The sequence below is a fragment of the Falco naumanni genome, chromosome 2 (assembly GCF_017639655.2).
Source record: "Falco naumanni isolate bFalNau1 chromosome 2, bFalNau1.pat, whole genome shotgun sequence".
NCBI classification, from domain to species: Eukaryota; Metazoa; Chordata; class Aves; order Falconiformes; family Falconidae; genus Falco; species Falco naumanni.
In genome coordinates this window covers 87,151,035-87,171,567 of record NC_054055.1, presented here as the reverse complement: position 1 = coordinate 87,171,567, position 20,533 = coordinate 87,151,035, and the positions used below count along the sequence as shown (strand labels likewise).

The following is a 20,533-nucleotide window of genomic DNA, read 5'->3' as shown; positions in this document are numbered from 1 at the left end:
AGGTTTTCTGTTCACCACCATGTTCTCCTACTAGTAATCTGTATTATTAGGGAGAAATGTGCTAGACCCCATGTTGCAATGAGTTGCTGTAGATTGCGGGGGTGTCTCATAATCCCTTTTCATTTCTCTCTCCTCAAAACACATCCTATGAACAGGTTAAGAAAACAGTAGCAAGATGCTGGTTTGTGCACTCTATGCACCATTCATGAATCTCCCATGTCGCTCATTAACAAGAATAAGAGTGGCAAACTGCAAAATTCGTAGCCAATTCAGCAAGGAGGTATTCAGCTGCAGCTGGAAGGAATGCTCTAACATGGTCAGTCAGTTGGTTGCTCACTCAATTTCCCTACAGTTCAGATCATGAGATTCTGCTCTAGGAATGCCTGCAATCGAGAAGTCTGTTCAGACCTGCCCAGGCAGTGCCAGCATTTCCCTCTGACTTGTATTTCAGGCAAATCACCCTTTCCAGTAATCCCAACCCCTGAGGGACAATGCTAAAAAGCAGCAGCCAATGAATACCAACAAAAAAACTAGTAAATGCACATTAGTTGCCCTTCCAGAGACTCAGATTAAATACTGCCATTTAAATGCTACAGTAAAAATTGATAGATAATGTAAAAAAGTATCAATAAATTAAACCCAACAAAAATACTGGTTCTGCTTTACAGTATCATTTTAGGGGGATATTTTTTTCTCTATCTTTCCCAAGTGTCCAAGAAAAGCTGAGTCTTTATTTCATTTTGGCCGTGTTTTTTGTTTGCACAAAGATGTACAGACCATTCATATGAATTGATGAGGCTAGCCCATATATAGCTTTGATGCTTTTCACCATTTATATCTGACCAGCAGATGAAAGGGTCCCCAAGCGTAGGGACCATCCCATTACACCAAGAAATGACAACCAGAGAGTACACTGCTTCAAGACCACCACAAACAATAGCAAAGGCAGCTGAAAGCTCAGTCATGCTGCATTGTAGAAGGACAACTTGAGAGATCCTCTAATTTATGCCCTTCGGCACTGGTCATGAGTGGCCAAAAAGAAAAAAGGAGCACACTGAGAGAGTAATACGGAATTTCCTTTGCCACCTGTCTGGTACGAAAGAAACATTTACACAAAAGTGATCCTTTTGAGAGCTGTGAAACAAGGATGAAGACCCTCACCCCACCCTCAATGCAAGACATGTGCATTTGCACTTCATTGAACATGCTGGCTTCCAGTCTTCAGAAATTAAATCTAACCTGCTACTCTTGAGAACTTCCCTCATATTTTATATCATCAAGTGATCATACAATAGAAAGGTAGCACAAAATAATAAAGAATTTAAAAATGCAATCATAGTGTTGCAGGGAAAACGAGAAGCAGCAACTTGCTGAGGAAAGGAAGAAAACTCTTACACTAATACAGAGAAAACATTGCGACATATGATACAAATGAATATTCACACAAATCAAGGCTTCCTGCAGGATCCATAAAGTGAACTACGGCACTGAACATGGAGCAAGTCATTAGCATGCAATAAAATATTACGACACAGCACTGTACAAACAATGAACTTCAATTTACTTCAAACCACTGGAGCATCCTTTACTAAGCATCAGAAATTGCTGGCATGTATAGTATAAAAGGTGATTTAATTAAAGGGGGGAAAGAAAAGCCACCCAAATGCTCCATTACCTTGCACATAGGAAATGAAATCTTTCCTTTCAACATAAGAAGGGACAGTATGGGTCAGTAAAACAGGTACTTACTGGTGTGCAGTATTCCACCATGGGATAGTGCATTTTATGACCTTTTGCAACACGGCCAGAGAAGAAGCAACTTTGGCAGATGTCATAGTTAAAGTGCTTTAAACTCCTATACCTGAAAGAGGAAGAACACAGCTTCAGAGCTCTGTATGTGAATGCTTCATATCAGCTTGTCAAGTTTTCTGCATTACTTTCTCTTCCCTGAGATTTCACACAGAACGCAATACTGGGCAATGCTCCTCTGCCACCGAGGGACAAGTATTGCTGCCTCAGATGTTTATCAAAGATCTGAATCTTCAGAAAAAAAATTAACATTGGGCAACAGCGAAGATTTCTACACATTCTCTCAACATATGAAAGACATCATCATGCCTTTTATCTCTGTAATGGTAATCTCAGTTCTTTTGCTCTTCATCATGATTCTGAACACACAATGTCCTAAGGAACTAAAAATCAAGGAAGTAATGCCCTCTTCAACAAGTCACTCTAGCAAACTCCTAAGTGCTGCATACAAGGCAGGAATTTGTTTGTGTCCTTCCTAGCACCTCTATCAAAACAATTTTCCCGTATGGCATTCCATCCGTGCAAAACTCCGAATGCACTTTAGGTCTATTATTTAATCTCATCAGCTCTATGAGGCAGCTAACTGTTGTATCTGCTACGCTGAAGTGCTTCAAAGAGCCAGAGGCATAAGGGTTGTCTTGTTCCAAGTACACGAAGCGGTTCAGTCACAATGACCTCAAAAGAACATTGTTTTACATGTACTGGGGCGCACAGTATTAGCTTTCTGAAAGCCTTCCAGTACAGTATCTTTTTGTCAAGTGCGTACACAGGGTTTCAATGACTTGCAAAGGCAGAGCAAAAATCTGCGACAGACAGATTCTACTGTCATGATAATAGATTTCTTATATAAATTTGAGAGACAGATGAGATCAGTCAAGTAAAATTAGATGCAAACACAGGGCTCCAGTGTCCACTTCCTGAGTTCTCGATGCTCACTACAGACTATCCATTCACTTGCCATCCTCTGATTTTCAAAGTGCTGCATTTTTCAATTCCACCTACTTGTCTTTGGCTATTTATACAAAACCATGTAAATAATTCAGTAGTTCATAAACCGTATCTGGGAACAGGAAAATCAGACTTTGTGAGTGTGCTAAACTACTCACATCCCATCCCTAGCTCTTCCTTGGTAATATATAATATATCCCAGTATAAATACTCAAGGAGAATAAAAGCAGAAGGAGAAGAATGTAGCTGATTGGAGGAACAGCCTCACTGAAGAAAAACTCACTATCAAATCACAAAGCAGTACCTTCATTATTTCCCCTGTTTCCCACTACCTGTGAAACTGCATAGCAGAAAGCACTGCCTCACTACATGCATAAAAGCAACATTCATACTCTCCCAGGTTAGAGCAAAGTGATTTTTCTATGTGGTACTGCTTACTGCTGTTGTCTTTCCAGGTTTTAGAAACAAAATTACATAAAGCTCTTTGTAAACAACATGATACCACAGAGGGAGAAATGCCAATGGTGAAAGAAAACCGTGCACAAAAAGGACAGAAACCATATAAAGCAGCTATTGCGCAGCAAAGTGATAAAACAAGTCTAGGCATAATTGAAAGAGAGTATTTACTTAGCCGTTAAGTGGATTCTCAACAGGCATACCAACACACAGCCATTTTACAACACAGTGACTTATTCATTGCCATAGTAACCATGGTGTCGATCCAGATGTTTAAATAGACCAGCAACATTTCCCCCACTCCAGGTTAATGTTTCACCACCAACATTCTTTCTCTGAGAAATGCACATGTAGCTTTACACATCCACAAATTTTCAAGGCATTCCCTTGCTTTATACCACGACAGAAAGCAATTCATTAGGATCCAATTCAGGTAAGGTAATGGCATGTATACGACACACTGAATGCAAAGCTAATTGTTTTAGTTGTGCAATCCACCAATACTTAGGTTGAGACAGGGAAAGGCTGGGACACAGAGGAAGGGCCATCCCTTAACTGATAGATGATTTTTGTCCTTTTCCACTCTCACAACACCGTACCCAGTCTAGGTGTCACTCTCCCCCATGTCCCATCACAATTATTTTTTCCCTGAAGAAAATGCATAAAATCGAGCACATGATTGGCCCAGAAATAAGCAGATCTCTTGATCCACCAAGCAGTAGTACACATGGCAGAAAGGGAGTGAGTTAGTACCTGAACCCAATAATTGGGCACTCCTTGCAGATGTTACACTTTGCTTGGTGTTTGGCGGTCTCAGCAGCGGCCACCCTGTGCAAGACGGGCAGCCACACCATGGACTGTGGTTCCAGCCTCATCCAGTCGAGGAAGAGGGCCGCTTCGATCTCCGGTTTGTTGTTGGCCTGTAACACAGGGGGAAGACAGACAGGGGCTGAGCACAAGTGATCTCTCTACTGCCAGCTAATTGACAGTTCAAGCCATTTGCTTCCTGCCTACTCCATATCTTTTCCCTCAATATGCTCCAGATTTTTCCCATCCAGCCATCCATTAAAAAAATAAAATCAAAATAAACTCCAGGATCCTGCCTTCAAGCCAGGAACTGAAAACTATTATTAACGTTTCAAATGTCTCTTTCTTATTCCCTGTTACAATAGACAGCACTACCATGAACTCTATCACAGAGAAAATCATCCACTTACATGATCACCTGCGACGCCTGATCTCATGTTTCCCAGCTCTCTTACCTGAGCCTGCATAGCACTGCTTCTCACCTATTTTAAAAACAGTTTGTGTTATCCAAGCCCTAAAACCTGCACATCTTTTGACCAAAATTCCCTTCTTCTTAACATCCTTTGTTACCATACTTACCCTTCTTCAAAATGTGTGCATAAGGAAATCATTCCAACCCCTTCTCAAGGCTGTTGTTGAAAATGTAAACTCTCTTCCTCCTTAGATGCCCCAAAATCTGTCCTCCCACCATATCATCTCTAGATTTCCCATCACTGCTTGCAAACACAATACAGTTTTGCCCCACAGAATACGATCGATTCAGGCTCACATTCCATTACTTCCCACTTCTGCCTCTTTGCTCACAGCAGAAGAGCCTATAAACACTTCCCAGCAGACTCATTCCTCTGCTGCCTTCTCATCACATCCTAACAAGTGTGATTATTTCAGGTATCTCTTCTATGCTAACTTTGAGGCAGCTCAGTCACAGAGCTGAATACCACTGCAGCAGGCACCACGCACGCACCAAAAAATGGTCTATCATCCCTACCCAGCAGCATCTACCATATGGAAAAAGAAACGGCAAAGAGATGAGAAACACAGGGCAACGGGGAACAACAGCAATCTGTCTGCATGGGTAGGAGCCATACTGTACTGGCAGGCTAGTCACTGTACAGAACAGTGCAGAATAAAGGCAAAAAGCATCCAAAGGGATTTTAAGGAAAATAGTGGTGATGGAGTCAACATTTAGGGGGAACATCTCCCCGGTGTGCAGGGTGGGGTGAAGGCAGCACATGCCTGTTAGAGAACCTGGGAGCTGGTTTCAGCGCTGAAAGCGAGGCAATGGATCAGGGGGGAACAGCAAAGGGCTCGGGCAGGGAGGATGCAAGGGAGGATGCGTCCACACAGGGAACAGCCCAAGCAATGAAGTGGGATACTGTTCCACTCCATTTCTCTAAACCACCACTACGTGCCAATTCAAATTCCTTGAGACATTTTCTTCCATGCTACCCAACAGAAACAGCATATTTATAGGCTGAATACATTTAAATCCACAGTTTTCCCTTTTTGCTAGGCTTTCAAATACAGCCCTTAGTGAGCCAGTCTTTTGTATTTCAAACTTCACAAGGCAGACTGTCTTCCTTTGTGGTTCCAAACCTATTTGAAGCATATAAATAAATAATACGTATTAATGTATCATGTACATGGATCAAGACGAATAGGGGATTGAGTGCTGGGGTTTCTTATGCTTGCTCTCAGTTATTTTTCTAGTTTCTCATAAAATCTGAGTTTAGTATGACCTAGCTACCTTATTTAACTAAAACAGCAACAAACGGAGAAAAAATATTACAACTGATCTAAAGCAGAGAGAGCTATAGGGAAAACCAATTAGTTGTGTGGTTTTTTTTTTTTTAAAGCTAACATTGTTTATAATCTTGACAAACAAATTAACTGATCAATATTTGAAAACTGAGAAAAATGCAAAGTCTCCTAGACAGAACCCCTCGTCACAAGAAAGATGTAGAAAAAAATACCCCAGAGTATCTCCTGAATAATGCACTGCATTAAAATTGACTTAAAATGCTGCTGCTATACTTTGGTTAATTAAAAATGAAGAGATTTTTTGTTCAGGACTTTCTTCTTGAGATACTAGTTTGGGAAACCATCTAAAGATTCCTATGACTGCATTTAAGATGCACATATATGGATTTCTAGTACAGTTATACACATCCTTTTTGGACGTTTGGGGTAAAACCATCAAACCGCAACATATCTACAATTATTTAGATAAAGACCCTCACAATGTAGTATTCACTACAGGTCTTAGATGAAATGGAATAACCTTTCTTGTTTTCACACACTGAAGTATTTCTGAAGGCTTCTGCATTAAATCCTACTTCTCTGCTTTTACATCTAGCTACAGAATTTAGGAATACCCCACAGAAAAATACAGAGAAAACCAAAAGTACAATAAAGTCCAGCCAACACTGACAACAGAATTTGTTCAAAACAGTGGGTACTGCCTTCTGCTGCAGAACACTAGTGAATTCAATAGAATTAAATTAATTCTAGAATTCTCCTAAGAGAAAGGTGTATTTAAAAAATATGATCATTTATGTGTCTTTTTTTCAGCTAGCAGCCAGGGCAGTAAAGCGGCTGGGAAGAGACCTTCTGTAGCTCACTCCATGAGCCAGCATCAGCCAGGAACTGCACTGGGAAACCATTACCCTGCCTAGCAGACTACACTTTTTTACAGTGGTCCTCTAAGCCTCAAAGAAATTTTAAGAGGATCTCTTTACTATCCCATTTCTAATACAAAAACACGAAGTGTACGGAAATGCTGCAGTGCAAGCTGCAGTTAGAATAAGAATGAGTCGCCCAAAGCACTGCTCTCCACTTGTAGCTGCTTTAAATTTGCAAGGAAAACGTTGCAGCGATGAAAGACTTTCTGTAACACCCAAAGATTTATTTTAATTTTGCAGTCACTGTCTATTGCCAGCAGTCCCAATAGCTGCCTACCCAGAGCTTCGCTTGCCAGCTGTACAAAACCTGTGCTCAGAGAGATTAGGTGCATTAAAATGTATCAGAACTGGTACTGAATTATATTACATGAAGATTTAAACCCACGTGGAGAAAAGCTGGTCAGGGTCACACAGTACAGGACAGACAGTTCTCGACTGTTCCCTGAGCTGTTACTACCATTTTTTTAATACTCTCTAAATCCGGTAAAGGCAGCAGCTAAAGATTTTACATAAGGGAAGAAGTCTGAATTCATATAGTTCGATTCTGAACCAACAAGATCAAGCTGTAAAGAATATTAATGCTTCTTCTGAACACATTTCTGTGCAACTCCCAATTTTTACGGTAATAACAGAGTGAATCATGAAGTTAAATTCATAAAGCCCTTTCCAGCTTACAAGTAACAATTTGTTATGGGGGGACATTCAAATTCATTATGTTCCAGACATCTGCTTTTCAGTATTTATTTTGCAGAAACAATGGGCAAATAGGAAGTTGGGTGGTGCTAGCAACTTTATGCAATACTTGGGAGTTGAAGTTTTCCGTCTTTTCCCCTCTCTTCCAGTGAGCAGTTTAAAAATTACTCTGACATATTAATGTTATAATGTGAAATATGCTCCAAAATACAATTGTGATTTTACATGAACAATGTAGTAAGTTTTTGGGAAAGTGTCAGAGAATATAGCAGAAATTTCTGGTAACGTTTTTGATGAGCTACATTCTGTTTATGTGCAGCATAGGAAATTAATAGAAAATAAATCCACACTGTTAATTTAATGGTATTTTTCATACGGGATAGAAAGCTTTATGTTAGTCTAGGTAAATATTATTTTGGACAAACCGAACTGAGGAATTCTTATGACTTCTTAAAGTTCAAAAATGCAGAGCAAGCCATGAACAGCAGCCCTGTCTCCCTGGAGTCAGATCAAACCCTGTTCAATCTTGTCTTCCACTCAAGTGTGTTCATGTCCTCTCCATTGCTGGCTGGTAAGAAAACAAAAGTCAAGAATTGTGGCAGAGACAAGGGCCGTTTCATGGTCCAGAAACAGGATTATTATAAAGGTAACTTTGGGTGATACAAACCGCTTAAATCTGCCTCGGCCCTTGGAGCAAATGCTTAAGGATCATTACTTCGATCCCTTATGTTACACTTGATTGCATTGACTACTCTAGTCAATGTTTTTAGTGTTGTGGCAAAGAGTAATAAAATAAAAAGCCATGAACCCAGAAGTGAATTAGTGTACGGTTTTATATCATCCACACTTGAAAAACATCATCTTCCTGCTCCCTATCCCCTATCCCTTAAAACCATTTTAAAATAGTTCTTTAAAGCAGTTCACTTGTAGGACTCTTCAAGAGTGCCTCCCAAAGTCAGGCACAGGTTCGCAAAATCTTCCTGAAATAAAACCAGAATTGCTGTTTTATGACATTTACAGCATAGCAGCTTGAGGATGGATTTGCTAGTTCTCTCAGGCCAGCTCTCCCCGTCAGAGCCAAAAGCAGAAGAAATATCCTATGAATAGAAACAAGGGCTGCCTGAATCTCTCTAAAGAGATCAAGCCCATCAACTCTAACACTGCATTTGTAGGTTATTTTCATATAGACCTCTATATAACTATATATAGCGGTTTGTACATAGTATTGATATTTCCTAAACATTAAAAACAAACAAACAAACAAACCCACCCCTCACAAAACAACTACCCAACCAATTCAAATCACAGCATTTATGGCCAACGACACTATCAGGGTCCTGGCACAGGATTTACAATACCCAAACTCCACCTAAAAGGACTAACAGGCGCCTATTTCAGTTTTTATTTGTCTGTGTAAATACCCCGGATTTGGACACATTTAAGTGGTTGTCAAAGCCAGGCTGATCTTGCCTTATTATTGATGAAGTACAAATCTAGAAGCGAAGACTGTACAACACAGAATATCACAATACTTTCCTCTATCAAAGTGAAATGGAACAAGGTTTAAAATACAGATGTGAATTAAATGTACATATTTTACTATTCCTTAGCTTCATCTGTACTAGTTTTTCACATCAAGTACTTCATTTCAAATACACCCTCAGAAGAAAGCATACTTAAAGCAGTTTATAACCAAGAACCAAATACCCAAAATTTTATTGAGAAACAGCAAGAGAGATTTTCATCCAAGCTGCACTCTGTTTTCACATCACATTTCTTAAACATCCCAGTGTCACAGTGACACATCCAAGGCAGTGATGTGAATTCCTAGGTCCTATTTACACTATACAAGGAAAGCATATTAATAATTTTCCACTGTGATTACAACACAGCACGTGTGTCCTTCAGTCCATATCAATTCCCTATCCTGTTTACTTAAAAAACATACCCATCACAGAACTAAAAGAAAAGTGCTTTCATGCTGCAGTAGTACCGAATTCACTCGATTTTTCATGGATATATAGCCTGCTTTGATGCAGTCCAAGCCCAGGCGGAACTATATAGTCTTCAAACGGTCATTAGATCAAGCTCTTTACTCTCACTTAAAAATATTTTTTCTTTCAAATCTCAAAGCAGAAATTATATCCCCCTGCACCGCCTAAGAAAGGTGAGTCCCGTAATATCCTTCTCCAAACAATTACCATCAGCACCTTCCTGTACATAAAGAAAACTACGAAAAGCATGAGTTGGTGCTGAGGGGACAAGAATAACAGGGCAGGAGCAGCAGCCTGCGCTAAGGGGACCTAGGCTGCTGCCAGCAGCTGGGCTGGGAAGCCCCACCTCCCAACCCTCATTCCCAAGGACTCACACTTCAAACTGAAAAGCAGGAGAGATCTCCCCTGTTATCGCTGGGAACAGTAAACATCCCCTTTTTTTCTGCTGTTGCGCAGACAGACAAGGCCGTTGCCAGGGCACCTAACCTAAGGGGGCTGGGAGAGCCATTTCTGAAGCACACATTGTTGCAGACTCTGACATGACTGCAATTTATTGCTGGCTTATTGTCACCAGAAAGGAAAAAAAAAAAAAAAAGAAAAAAAAAAGAAAAAAAAAAATAAAGAAAAGCATTCTTCACTGTGGGCGTACAAAGAAAGACTTCATTTAGCTTCTACTTAGTAATGTAAACTATGAATCCTCAGAATATTTTTAAAAATTAAATTATCTCACTGCATCAAAGAGGCTGCCAGGAGCCCTGTGCAATCTTCCTTGGCTGCCCAGCTCCTCCAGCCGCTCCGTTTCTCAGGCTGTTCCCTGCTCCCCACCCATCTGTCCCCAGCCTCAGCACCCTTGTGTCCCCCATGCACCACCATCCTACACTGAAAGGATGTCTCTGTGCTCCCCCCTCCTTTCTTCTGGAAAGGTCTTATTTCTTCCCCCATCTCCTCCATTCCTGACTGCTCCTTTCACTCATGCCTCATTCTAACCACCCTTCTGTTTCCTTCATCACTATTATTCCTACTACTGTTCCTACCATCCTTCCCTAAGGATGGCCCTTATTTTTCCACTCCTTAGTTCCTTGTCCTTCCCCTCCATCAGGGCTCTCCCTACGCTTCAATTTCTGCTCCTGTCTCCAGGACTCCATCCCACCTATTTTTGTATTTCTCTTCCTCGGTTTTCCTCGGTTGAGCCTCCCTCCCTCTTTCTGGTCCTCCTAAAAGATCATCAGTTCTGCTGCAACCCAGGTCAGAAACCACCCTCCCACTCTGCAGGTTAAAATGAGGCTACACCCAGAGGAAAAAGAGAGGCATTCAGCCCGCTGGTATGTCTTCCTTTGTCATCACAATGTTGCTGACTCATTTTATTCAAATAAACATTTATTCCAAGGTCTTCCTACTTTATAAAAACTGTTTTTGTGTGCTTCATCACTATGAATTTTATTGTTTTTTGCTCAGTATAAACACACAGAACGGCAGCTGCCTTTCCAAAAATATGTGGTTTTGTTAGATTCCAAGGTCACTTCCCTTATCAGTTTTTCAACAGTGTTCTAAGTGCTGTTGCCATTCACTTGGGAAAATGACAGGATCCAGTGAGTCCTAACTTCTGAGGAAGGTCACTTGTACAAATGACCTTTAGACCACCATTTTGTGTTGGTGTCACTTGGAAGCCCAACGTGGAACTTCAGGTTTTAAAGCCACAGCAGGGTCTAACCCAGCTATCAGCATTACTATGCATAGTTTATCAGCATGGGTTATCCACCCAGGATATGGCCCTATAAAACATTTGGAAATGGCATCAAATATACAGATTAGAATTATAAAAGGTCAAGACAGGAACGATGGAAATGGGAAATGTAAATCCTGTACAATTAACCTGTTAGAAAAAGTTTACAAAATACAGAAAGCAAACATCCCATCACAACCGAAGTTTGTGGTGCTTTTAGAATTACATCCTTTTTCATAGTCACTGTGTCTAACAAGACTACTTCAAAGCATTAATATTCATTCAAAAAAATTGCTGTGTTTTGCTTGCTACAGATCTAAAACTACTACATAATGAAACTTGAGCAGCAGGCAAAAAAGCAGACAACTCCTCCCCCAACCAAACAAAAAAAATCCCCCGAAGACAGTTAGGGGATGGGAAAAGAGCATTTCTTCCATTGTAATGTAGAAGATGCATTGAGAGTTAATCACACACCATACATTACCTCCCCTCCTCTACCTTTTCATTAAGCAGCTGTCTTCATCTTGTGCATTCTGTTGATGGTTACGATGAAGGATGAATAATTCCCTTAACTCTCTTCCTCCCCAGATTAAATAATTTATAAGTTTGAAAAGGAGCCTCCACTTTGCTGTGTACTCCTCAACAGACAGGACAGGAATTCTTTCAGTACTCTTTAAAAAAAACTGGAATTATCCATTCAAGCAGTGGAAGAAGCTCAGTGAGCACTCCACTCCTCACCCCTAGACAGCATTGCAGGCAGTTGCTCCTTTCCTATTGCTCCCCTGGGCACTTGGCTGTCACTAGTATTTATACGCCCAAAATTTAGATTAACCATTGTTGTTCACCTATATGGCAGCAATAAATGGTGATCTATCTTCTGTTTGCAGGGTTCAGTTACAACATAAGCCTTGTTGACAATTATTTGCTGTTTAGATAACAGCATAATCTGGGCTTCTTCCACCACTGCCAGAGAAACGGGCTAAATCAAACACATCTTGTCAAAGCAATCATTTAATACACTAATGAACACCACCATTACAGGACCCTCAGTATCCTAAAGATTTTCAATCCTCATCAGAATGGACAGCCTACCTCGACACAAAATATAACTCAGAAAATTAACAGCAAGCACACATGAACTTACAAACTGGAAGCAGCTTCTGACACTTGGCTCGATATTGCTGCCCCCAAAGGAGGCAACTTCCCCCAGCTGCCGAGGGATCTGGATGGAGTCGTGCAGCAGGAGCCCCAGACGGCGCTGGTCGCAGAAGCCAGTGGAGCTTGCCACTTGCTTGAACAGGTCTGGAGGGAGGAAAAAGACACCAAAGCTAAAGCATCGCTACTGGGATGGATGCAGCAAATAGTGCTGATGTTTGTACTGTTTTACATGCTTGCAACCGCGGTCAAGAGCCTTGGCGGACATAACACAAATGCGTCTTCAGTTTGGCTGCTTCTCCTCCCATAAACTTCATTTTTAACAGCATTATTGGCTTGTAGCTGGGAAGAAAGGCCGTTCTAACACAGCACCTGTGGCTTTACTGATAATAGCAGCTGTGATTCTGTAACACAGCTAACCCAAACAGCAAGATCGTTGAGCCACAACATCATAATATTTTTAAAAATACCTTTTAACAGTAAAATAATCTCATATATAGATTTGAGCACATATATATAGTGCTCAAATATATAGCACATTTCCAAGTCTTAGCAATCAACATACAACGCAGAGAATCCATTTTTCTTTCAGATGAGTTGAACTGAAAAACAAGAGCTCCTAAACTTCAATACATCATAATCTTTTAATCCAAGAGTATTTCTAAAATGAAAGAAATGCATTACAGTATGACAGAACCTGCCATCACTGGGAATGTTAATATCATATTAAGTTTTCACTTCTGGAGTGAAATAAATGTCACTTGAAGCCATGTGCTGCTACTGCAACATTCTAGAAAAGAATCCTTAAAGGACATGATTGTTATACATTTGTAAGCCCAGTTTAATTTGGTGGGAATTAATTATACTACATATACATCAAGGAGGTTTTAGAGTTCATAATAAGAAAAATCAGGTGAGCGTTAACTGAAATATTTATTTGGTAATATCCCTGTTGACAATACATGACCTGAATAAATTCTCCTTACTTTTCAATGAGTTAAAAACCAAAAAGAGTGTGAAAGGTGGCTAGAATAAAATAATGCTCCTTTTTTGGAGCCACCTTAATATTTCACCTGACACCAGGGATACAATTACAAAGGTGCTTCAGCACTGCTCGAGATAACTTTCCTAGCACTGCTTTAACACCTGTTTTCTTCAGAAGGAATAAAGGAATAGATTGAGAAAGGATTATATTTTAATTACATGAATGTCACTCTCGCCACGTCTAGTTTTAAAATAAATAATTTTGGGATAAATCCTTCCATCACCTTTGCAAGCCTGAAGACTTGTGCTCTAGCACAACCAACTCTGCTCTGCTGCACAAATGAGAGAAAAAACTTTAAGCGGTGTGACTCATCACACACTTGCAGCAATAGTAACAGCAATTGCACTATGACTTCGACATGGATGGTGAAGCCAGACCACACCCTGGCAGAAACAGTTCCTTGTCTCCCACAAAATTTTCAGCTTTCAATTTCCACATTAAAACATAAAGTGTTCTAAAACCTAAAAAATGGGGGTTATGCATTACTGTTTACACACACTGCAGGAGACTATGAAATATGAATAAATGTTTTCCTTTATAACTTTGATAATCCTCAATGAAATATAATTTTGAAAAATATCTGTACTGAGTAATTTTCTTAAAAGATTTTCTGAATGCTTTTTCACAACACCCACATGAAACATATAGAGATCTAAACTGTGACATTCATAATGATTGCCCTAAAATCTGATCCAATTATATAGTCATGCACAGACTCCACTGTTGGAACTGTCTGTTTTCTCTTTATCATTCTTTAGCTTTCATTAGCAGAACAACAGCATAATAACAACTTATGAAGAATTGCTATGGTACAGGGTCAAATCCTAAAGGTTGGGGTTTTACTGTTTTTTTAAAATGCATGGATGAGTAACACCAGTTCATTTAACCAGATAGTTACTCTTGAGAACTACTCTTACCAGTAGTTTTTTTCTGGATCCTAGCCTCTGTTAAAAACTTCAAGTGGAATTTTTTCAAGTTTTTCAGGATTTGGTCCATTAAAATATGCAAAACTTGCATACCCTTAGTAGTTATTTAAAGGTAGTAACTATATTTAAACACAATGTACTTAATAAGACCCAGATCACGTTGTAGAAAACATTTTGAAAAGTTAAGGCATTTTAAAATGGTGTTAATGCAAGAAGTCCTGTAGGCACGCATTTTTGTGTTTGAAGGTGTGCTAAACCAATGGCCTCCAAAGACGGGTTCTTGTACCACAGGGAATGTGCAAGAAAATCCATTAAGGTGCAGTAAGAAAATATTTTTTGTTCTTTTAATAAATTACATAAAAAAAAATAAAAGTGTTTATTTCAACTTTATCACATACTTTAAAATTTTTTTCTGTTTTTTAATGTACACAACATATTAGTGCAGTAGTACATATATACAATTTATAAATAAATATACATCTCTTGGGGGTGTATGCTCAAAAATTTTTTACTGGTAGAGGTGCGATCAAAAAAGTTTAGGGATCACTGTGCTAAACTACATAAAACCATACTGAACAAGTCACTTAGAAGTATAAGGTGGAGCAAATTAACACATTTGGCATATGGATCATCTAAAATAATGTTTCTGTATGCTACTTAAACGTTCATGCAATAAATAGGAGGAATAAACACAGAATAGATACATAAAGTAAACCCAAAAGGATTACATTGACTTACATCTGTATTTATCTTCCAGGTGTGCTTTACAAAGGGATACAACACCCGTTTTGAAAGATAAGACACGGATCCTTCCTGTTCGACCCCTAACGAAAAAGAAACACTGGCTGATAATATGATCCATTCATGTCACAATTTGTTTACTATAATGAAGTTCACTGCAGTACCATAGTCATCACAAATGAAGTCCCACATAGAACCAAGCTGCACAGCACAGCTGCCCAGTCATTAGGTAAGCTAGAAACGGAAGATAAAATGTTGTTCTGGCTACACAGGCATAGCTGAATTGGATTGTGCCGTCATATCACTTCAACGAGAAACAGTCTCATTTGGAAATACCTCTTTTTTTATGAGTAAGAGTAAAGAGTATTTACCTCATGCTTATTTGAACAGGCTTCTCTAGAAACCACTGCTGAGCTATTCTCAGAGAAGATGAGGTCCTTGACAGAACAGCAAACCATCCCTTTTGCCAAAGACAGTACAGTTTCACTTTCATTAGAAATGCAATGTAGCAGTTGTTTTTAGAACGTCTTTGCTTACTGCCTGTCAGCCCTGCTCTGACTTGTTTCAGAAAGCAACAGGGGGCTAAGCACAAAAAAGCAGCCTCTGCCAGCAGTGTGCACCAACAGAGGCACTTGTAAGATGTTCTGGTGGATGATGAAGTTTGCCTAGAAATCATGAGAAGGCAGGCAGGCTGTATAGTTATGCTGTTAATAACACAATGTGGTTTCTGAGCTCTTCCTTGCTGCACTCAAACCTGTCCTGTGCAGTGCTGAGGGGCTGGTATGCTCCACATCAGTCCCTGTGCTGCTTCTGGTCAGCCTTCCCCTCATGCTCACTCCTGCCTTATAACATGCCTGTGCTATTACTTTTGTTTTTTTAACGTGACTGTGAGAAAAACACCCTCCTTTGTGTGGCAGGTGACACAATGACAAACTTTCACATCTCTCAGTCATCTGGCTTAGCTCAGTTCACTTCGAGTTGCTGGCTTCCCCCAAGACTTGTATTTCTGACAGCAATTCAAATATATAACATCTATTGCAAATCAAGACACATAAAACATAGAAACTGATGCCCCAAACCAACATTTCTGAAGCAGGGCCTTATCAATAGTTTTGAAGGGTCACCAGTAAGAATACCACTGGTAATAAGATAAATCATGTACAGGCATGCCATAGTCATGCATCAGGCTGCACTGTTTGGCAAAGATGCACGTTGTCTTTTTAATCCTATGAAAGTGTTGTAGGAGCTAACAGTGCTCATTTACCCACCCATCTCCCCTGCAAACACATGAAAGGTGCATAAACAAACCGGTGGACAAAGCTGAATTTATAATTTGCAACCCTTTACTAAAGAATCTTGTATTTTTCATCACAGATAAGCATTTGTTGTTTACCTATGCTTTCCACACTCCACTCCTCTTACTCCTCTCCCTCAAATCTTTTCCAAATTAATTATCATTTATGCATTGAGAATCTCCTCCTGATGAATACCAGGCTCATGCAAATTATACAAGAGAAAAATGTAGAAAGATGATTTCTCTGCAAGGCATATTAAATTGAAACTCGCACGAAACCTGAGTTGTTAGTTCACTCTCCTCTCCTCCCAAGTCAAACTAGTAATTTAGCATGCTACTGCAAATGAGCATGAGTGACTGATCAATTAAAACAAATCTGAAACGTGTTGGATTTGCAGAGCTGTGCTCATAATTAGATCAGTCATTGACTGTGAATTTGATTAATATCTTTACAAATGACAGTTTTCAATTATAAGTAAAGATTCAGTACATTTAATTAAATGTCTCCACTACCGCTATGCACTTCGATTGATCTCTGCCTATTAAGTTTACAATGAAAACTAAACACATGTAACACCAAGGTCACTACCCTCACCAGTGTAATTCAAACCTGAATTTTGGAAAAAAGCTACAAGCTTTCCTCACACATAAACCACCTCTCTGTTTCACTGTGTCCTGCAATATGCAGCTCCCTAACATACCTAGGGAATTGCCTGGAGGCAGCCAATTGTGATTTCTAATGCTGTACTTCCAGCACAGTGCAACATAAAGAAAACTAGATTGGACCTGGCAAATCTAAACTGGATGGTCCAACTCAGGGGCAGCCTGTGTAACGAACTTTAGTTCCCTCTCTGCCTCTAACATGGCTGATCTGGATTCACAACCCGAGCACCTATTTTTTGTTTGTTTGTTTTTTTTCCTAACTGTATGTCTTCATTTATATGTTATGTAGAGCTGATGATAAATAAGAAGTGGATCAGATTTCTGTGAAAGCCAAAGGAGATTAAAGACAGAAAACCTGGCTCTTAAATTAATATGGCCCCATTCCATACTACCAGTATCCTACGCAAAATATAATGTAGTGGGCAATTCACTTCACAGGATACTGCAGCTGCTAAAGAGGACCATAGCAACTGGCTTATTGCAAGAGACTCTGTACAAATGTGCACTTTTTTTTGCAGGTGATCATCGAAGCTTCAGTGCTGTGACAAAGGGTGAATGGAAGAACAATGTTATGGCACTTCAATACAGTTCAAAATGTCAATGGAAATACAGTAATTGTCCCATGTCCTTCCTTTTCTACACATAAATGGTTCTGCCACAGTACTGAGTGTGTCTGGCTGAAGGTAGCTGATAAGAACTTTAAAAACACCAATAAGTACTTCTACTGAAATTTTTTTCACTACATTGACCAAATACAAAAATAATGGCTTATTCTAAAGTTAGCTTACAAACATGTGTTGGAATTTGTCTATGTGTTATGAGCAGCATCATTAACTCACTGAACAAAAACATCTGTAAATTTTCCTAAGGTAAATTTACTCTGTTGTATTTATACTTTTAGGCACACTTTAATTTTTAGATTAAATATTTCTCAAATCTCCTGACTGCTAAGGGCTGCAAGCAGATTAGATTAGGCACGAGCGTCTTCCATCTTTGAACAGCAATTATAGATTGAAAGCTATACAAAATGAACAGCTCTAAAAAGGTTTAACATCCAGAAGTACAAATGCATGCAAGTCTGTATGACGGTGTTCAAACTGTTGCTTCTTGATAATTCTCTTGAATTTCTTTATCTAAATAAACTAAAAAGCCATGACCTGCTGAGAACATGCAGTCCCAGAACTGCTCCGAACACAGAACTCTGCTGAAAAAGTTCTGTTTCCCAGCTCTCTCATTATTTAGCTCAGTAAATCTAGGATTGTAAGCCTAACTGAGGCTGTACTGATTCAGCTAAATGCAGTCATTAAACCATTAGGTTTATTAAACTTTCACTTCAACTATTTCTGCAGCTTCAAGCCGTTCATGTTATAATGAGGCAGATGGCTCCTTACACCTTCCCCCTCCCCCCGTGCTATTCAGAAAGCTTCTGAGCACCCCATGTTCAGAGCACCCATACATACGTGTCGTAGACATTCAGCAGCCAGTTGAGGCACATGTCTACGCAGAGAGGAACGTTGACCAGGTTATTGTGCTCTTGTTCCAGTCGGTCATAAATGGTGGTCAAGCAGTTAATGATCTGCAGAATATCCATCGGCTGGTCATTTTGTTTGAGGTTGTGCTGGTCCAAGGCATCACATGCAGCAGACAGACTCAGGAGATCCACTGTTACAATAATAATAATTATTATTAAAAAAGCAACGATAAGATGTAAGAGAAACAGCGGTTGTATTACCCATACCCGAAAAGTAAACAGAATAATTTACTTGGCTTACACCTCTGTCCAGAGGTTGTTTTATGTCCTCTGAAAGCCAGGTGTAAGACTGGTTTCTAGACTCCTACAGGTGCACTGTTTATTCAGCTGTGGTCTTACAGAGTAGTGTTTATAAAAAGTGAAATATATTTCATTTTTTGCTGTAAAGTACCTATTATGCTATTGAATCCTATGAAAATATCACACATAAATTACTATGTAAGTAAAAATTACATATTTCATGTTTTATGTTCCTACAGATAGACAGGCTAATTTTTGACTACTGCATTCACGAAACGTGCTCTAAACATAGCACACATCATCTGCTTTCCTGAGATGTGCCATCCATTTCTTATAGAAATCAAGCAATCTCAGCCAAAGAAAACTCCACAAGGAATATACAAACAAATCACAACTGAACCGGGATTAACATCTCTCGTTACTTTTCCTCTGGGAAGAACAGGGAAAAGAAGGTTCCAGAAACAATAAATGGCCTATTTCAATATTTATTAATGAAATTTATCCATTTTTAATTCCACAGAGCATTTACATTTATAAGTATCTCTATGACTTTATGCAGTAAGACACATTTAAACTTCGCAGTCAACATACAACTGAGCTTTTTTGTCACAGACATTTAAAACCACAATTTTTCTTCCAAACTGTCAGTTGCATTTTGAAATTCAGATGTCCAAGGCAAAACAGAATTCCCCTTCCTCATTGCTTAAGCTCTGCACACTAACATTACCAGCAGCATCACACGTTGGGGGTCACCGAATCAGAGAGTTCTGGGATGTTGGTTTACAAAGTAAAACACTAGTAAGAACAAAAGAAATCAAAAAATTTAGACTACTGACACAGATCTTCCCGCTACCACATGAAAATAGTTTGTAAATCCTTGCAGTGAATTTCCAGGGTGTGAGCAACAGCAATGTTAAAGCCCTGATGCCGTTAGTCCTGCTCACACCATGAGCAATCACAAAGTGCAGCATGATTCAACATGACTCAAGGCAGTAGCATCTGGCCCAAAATGAACTGCCCAAAATCATTCAGAAAAGTCTTCACAAAACTGGGAAATGGACTCACCCAACTGCAAGACCAGTTTTTCTCTCATGGGAATGAAAATGTGCTTTCTTGGGTCCTGGTAAGCAACACCTCTTGGTAATGTAAAAAAAATAAAAATAAAATAATAATAATAATAAAAAAAACCCACGTGCAGAGGCTACATGCAGAACTCCATATCCATACAGGAATTTTTAAAGAATGTGATCCAGCTTAAGGGTGTATTTGCCAAATTGACACTTGAGTATCCTATTTTACCAAGGATGAAATTGGCCCTTTGATGTCCTAGTGGAGATGGAAAATACTTTAGCTGCAACACAGGGCTGCTTGGTAATGCAGCATGGACAGTATGCTGGGATTTCAAAATTGCCAAAGAAATTTCAGGAGTGTAAATTTCATAGGAAATCAATAGGGACTTCTGCTACTAAATCCCTTAAGCACTTCTGAAAATTTCATCCTGTGGGCCTGACATAATCTGTGGTAGAGTGAATAAGAAAAGCTTGGAATGCTATCCTCATTATTATACCAAGAAATTTAACTTTGATTCTGTGGTTTTCTGCAAGGTTTTATTGGAGTTTTACTTTTTTCACATTAGCATATAGATATTCAAAGAAAATAGTTCGGAATATGTTTAACCTACTAGCATATAAAATATAGCTATTCTAAGGTCAGTGTTATATCCTGCAAAAGCACATTTATCAGACCCATTCCTAGGAGTCTCTGAAAGATGCTTTCCTTCTAATAATTTATTAGCCAAATTGGAAACGGAGCACTGCCTTCACAACA

The 20,533-nt window shown here is 39.4% G+C and overlaps 1 protein-coding gene across 18 annotated transcripts in view; it reads right to left on the bottom strand.

Moving 5' to 3' along the window:
- Positions 1-20,533, bottom strand: part of DMD (dystrophin) — a 1,096,913-nt gene that overhangs the window by 40,383 nt on the left and 1,035,997 nt on the right. For all 18 annotated transcript variants that reach the window (XM_040582467.1, XM_040582466.1, XM_040582468.1 and 15 more), the window contains 5 exons: positions 18,396-18,597; positions 14,976-15,061; positions 12,256-12,413; positions 3,967-4,133; positions 1,750-1,861 (listed from right to left, as the gene is read on the bottom strand). In XM_040582467.1, coding sequence (XP_040438401.1) covers positions 1,750-1,861; positions 3,967-4,133; positions 12,256-12,413; positions 14,976-15,061; positions 18,396-18,597 — 725 coding nt within the window. The remainder of the gene's footprint in view (positions 1-1,749; positions 1,862-3,966; positions 4,134-12,255; positions 12,414-14,975; positions 15,062-18,395; positions 18,598-20,533) is intronic.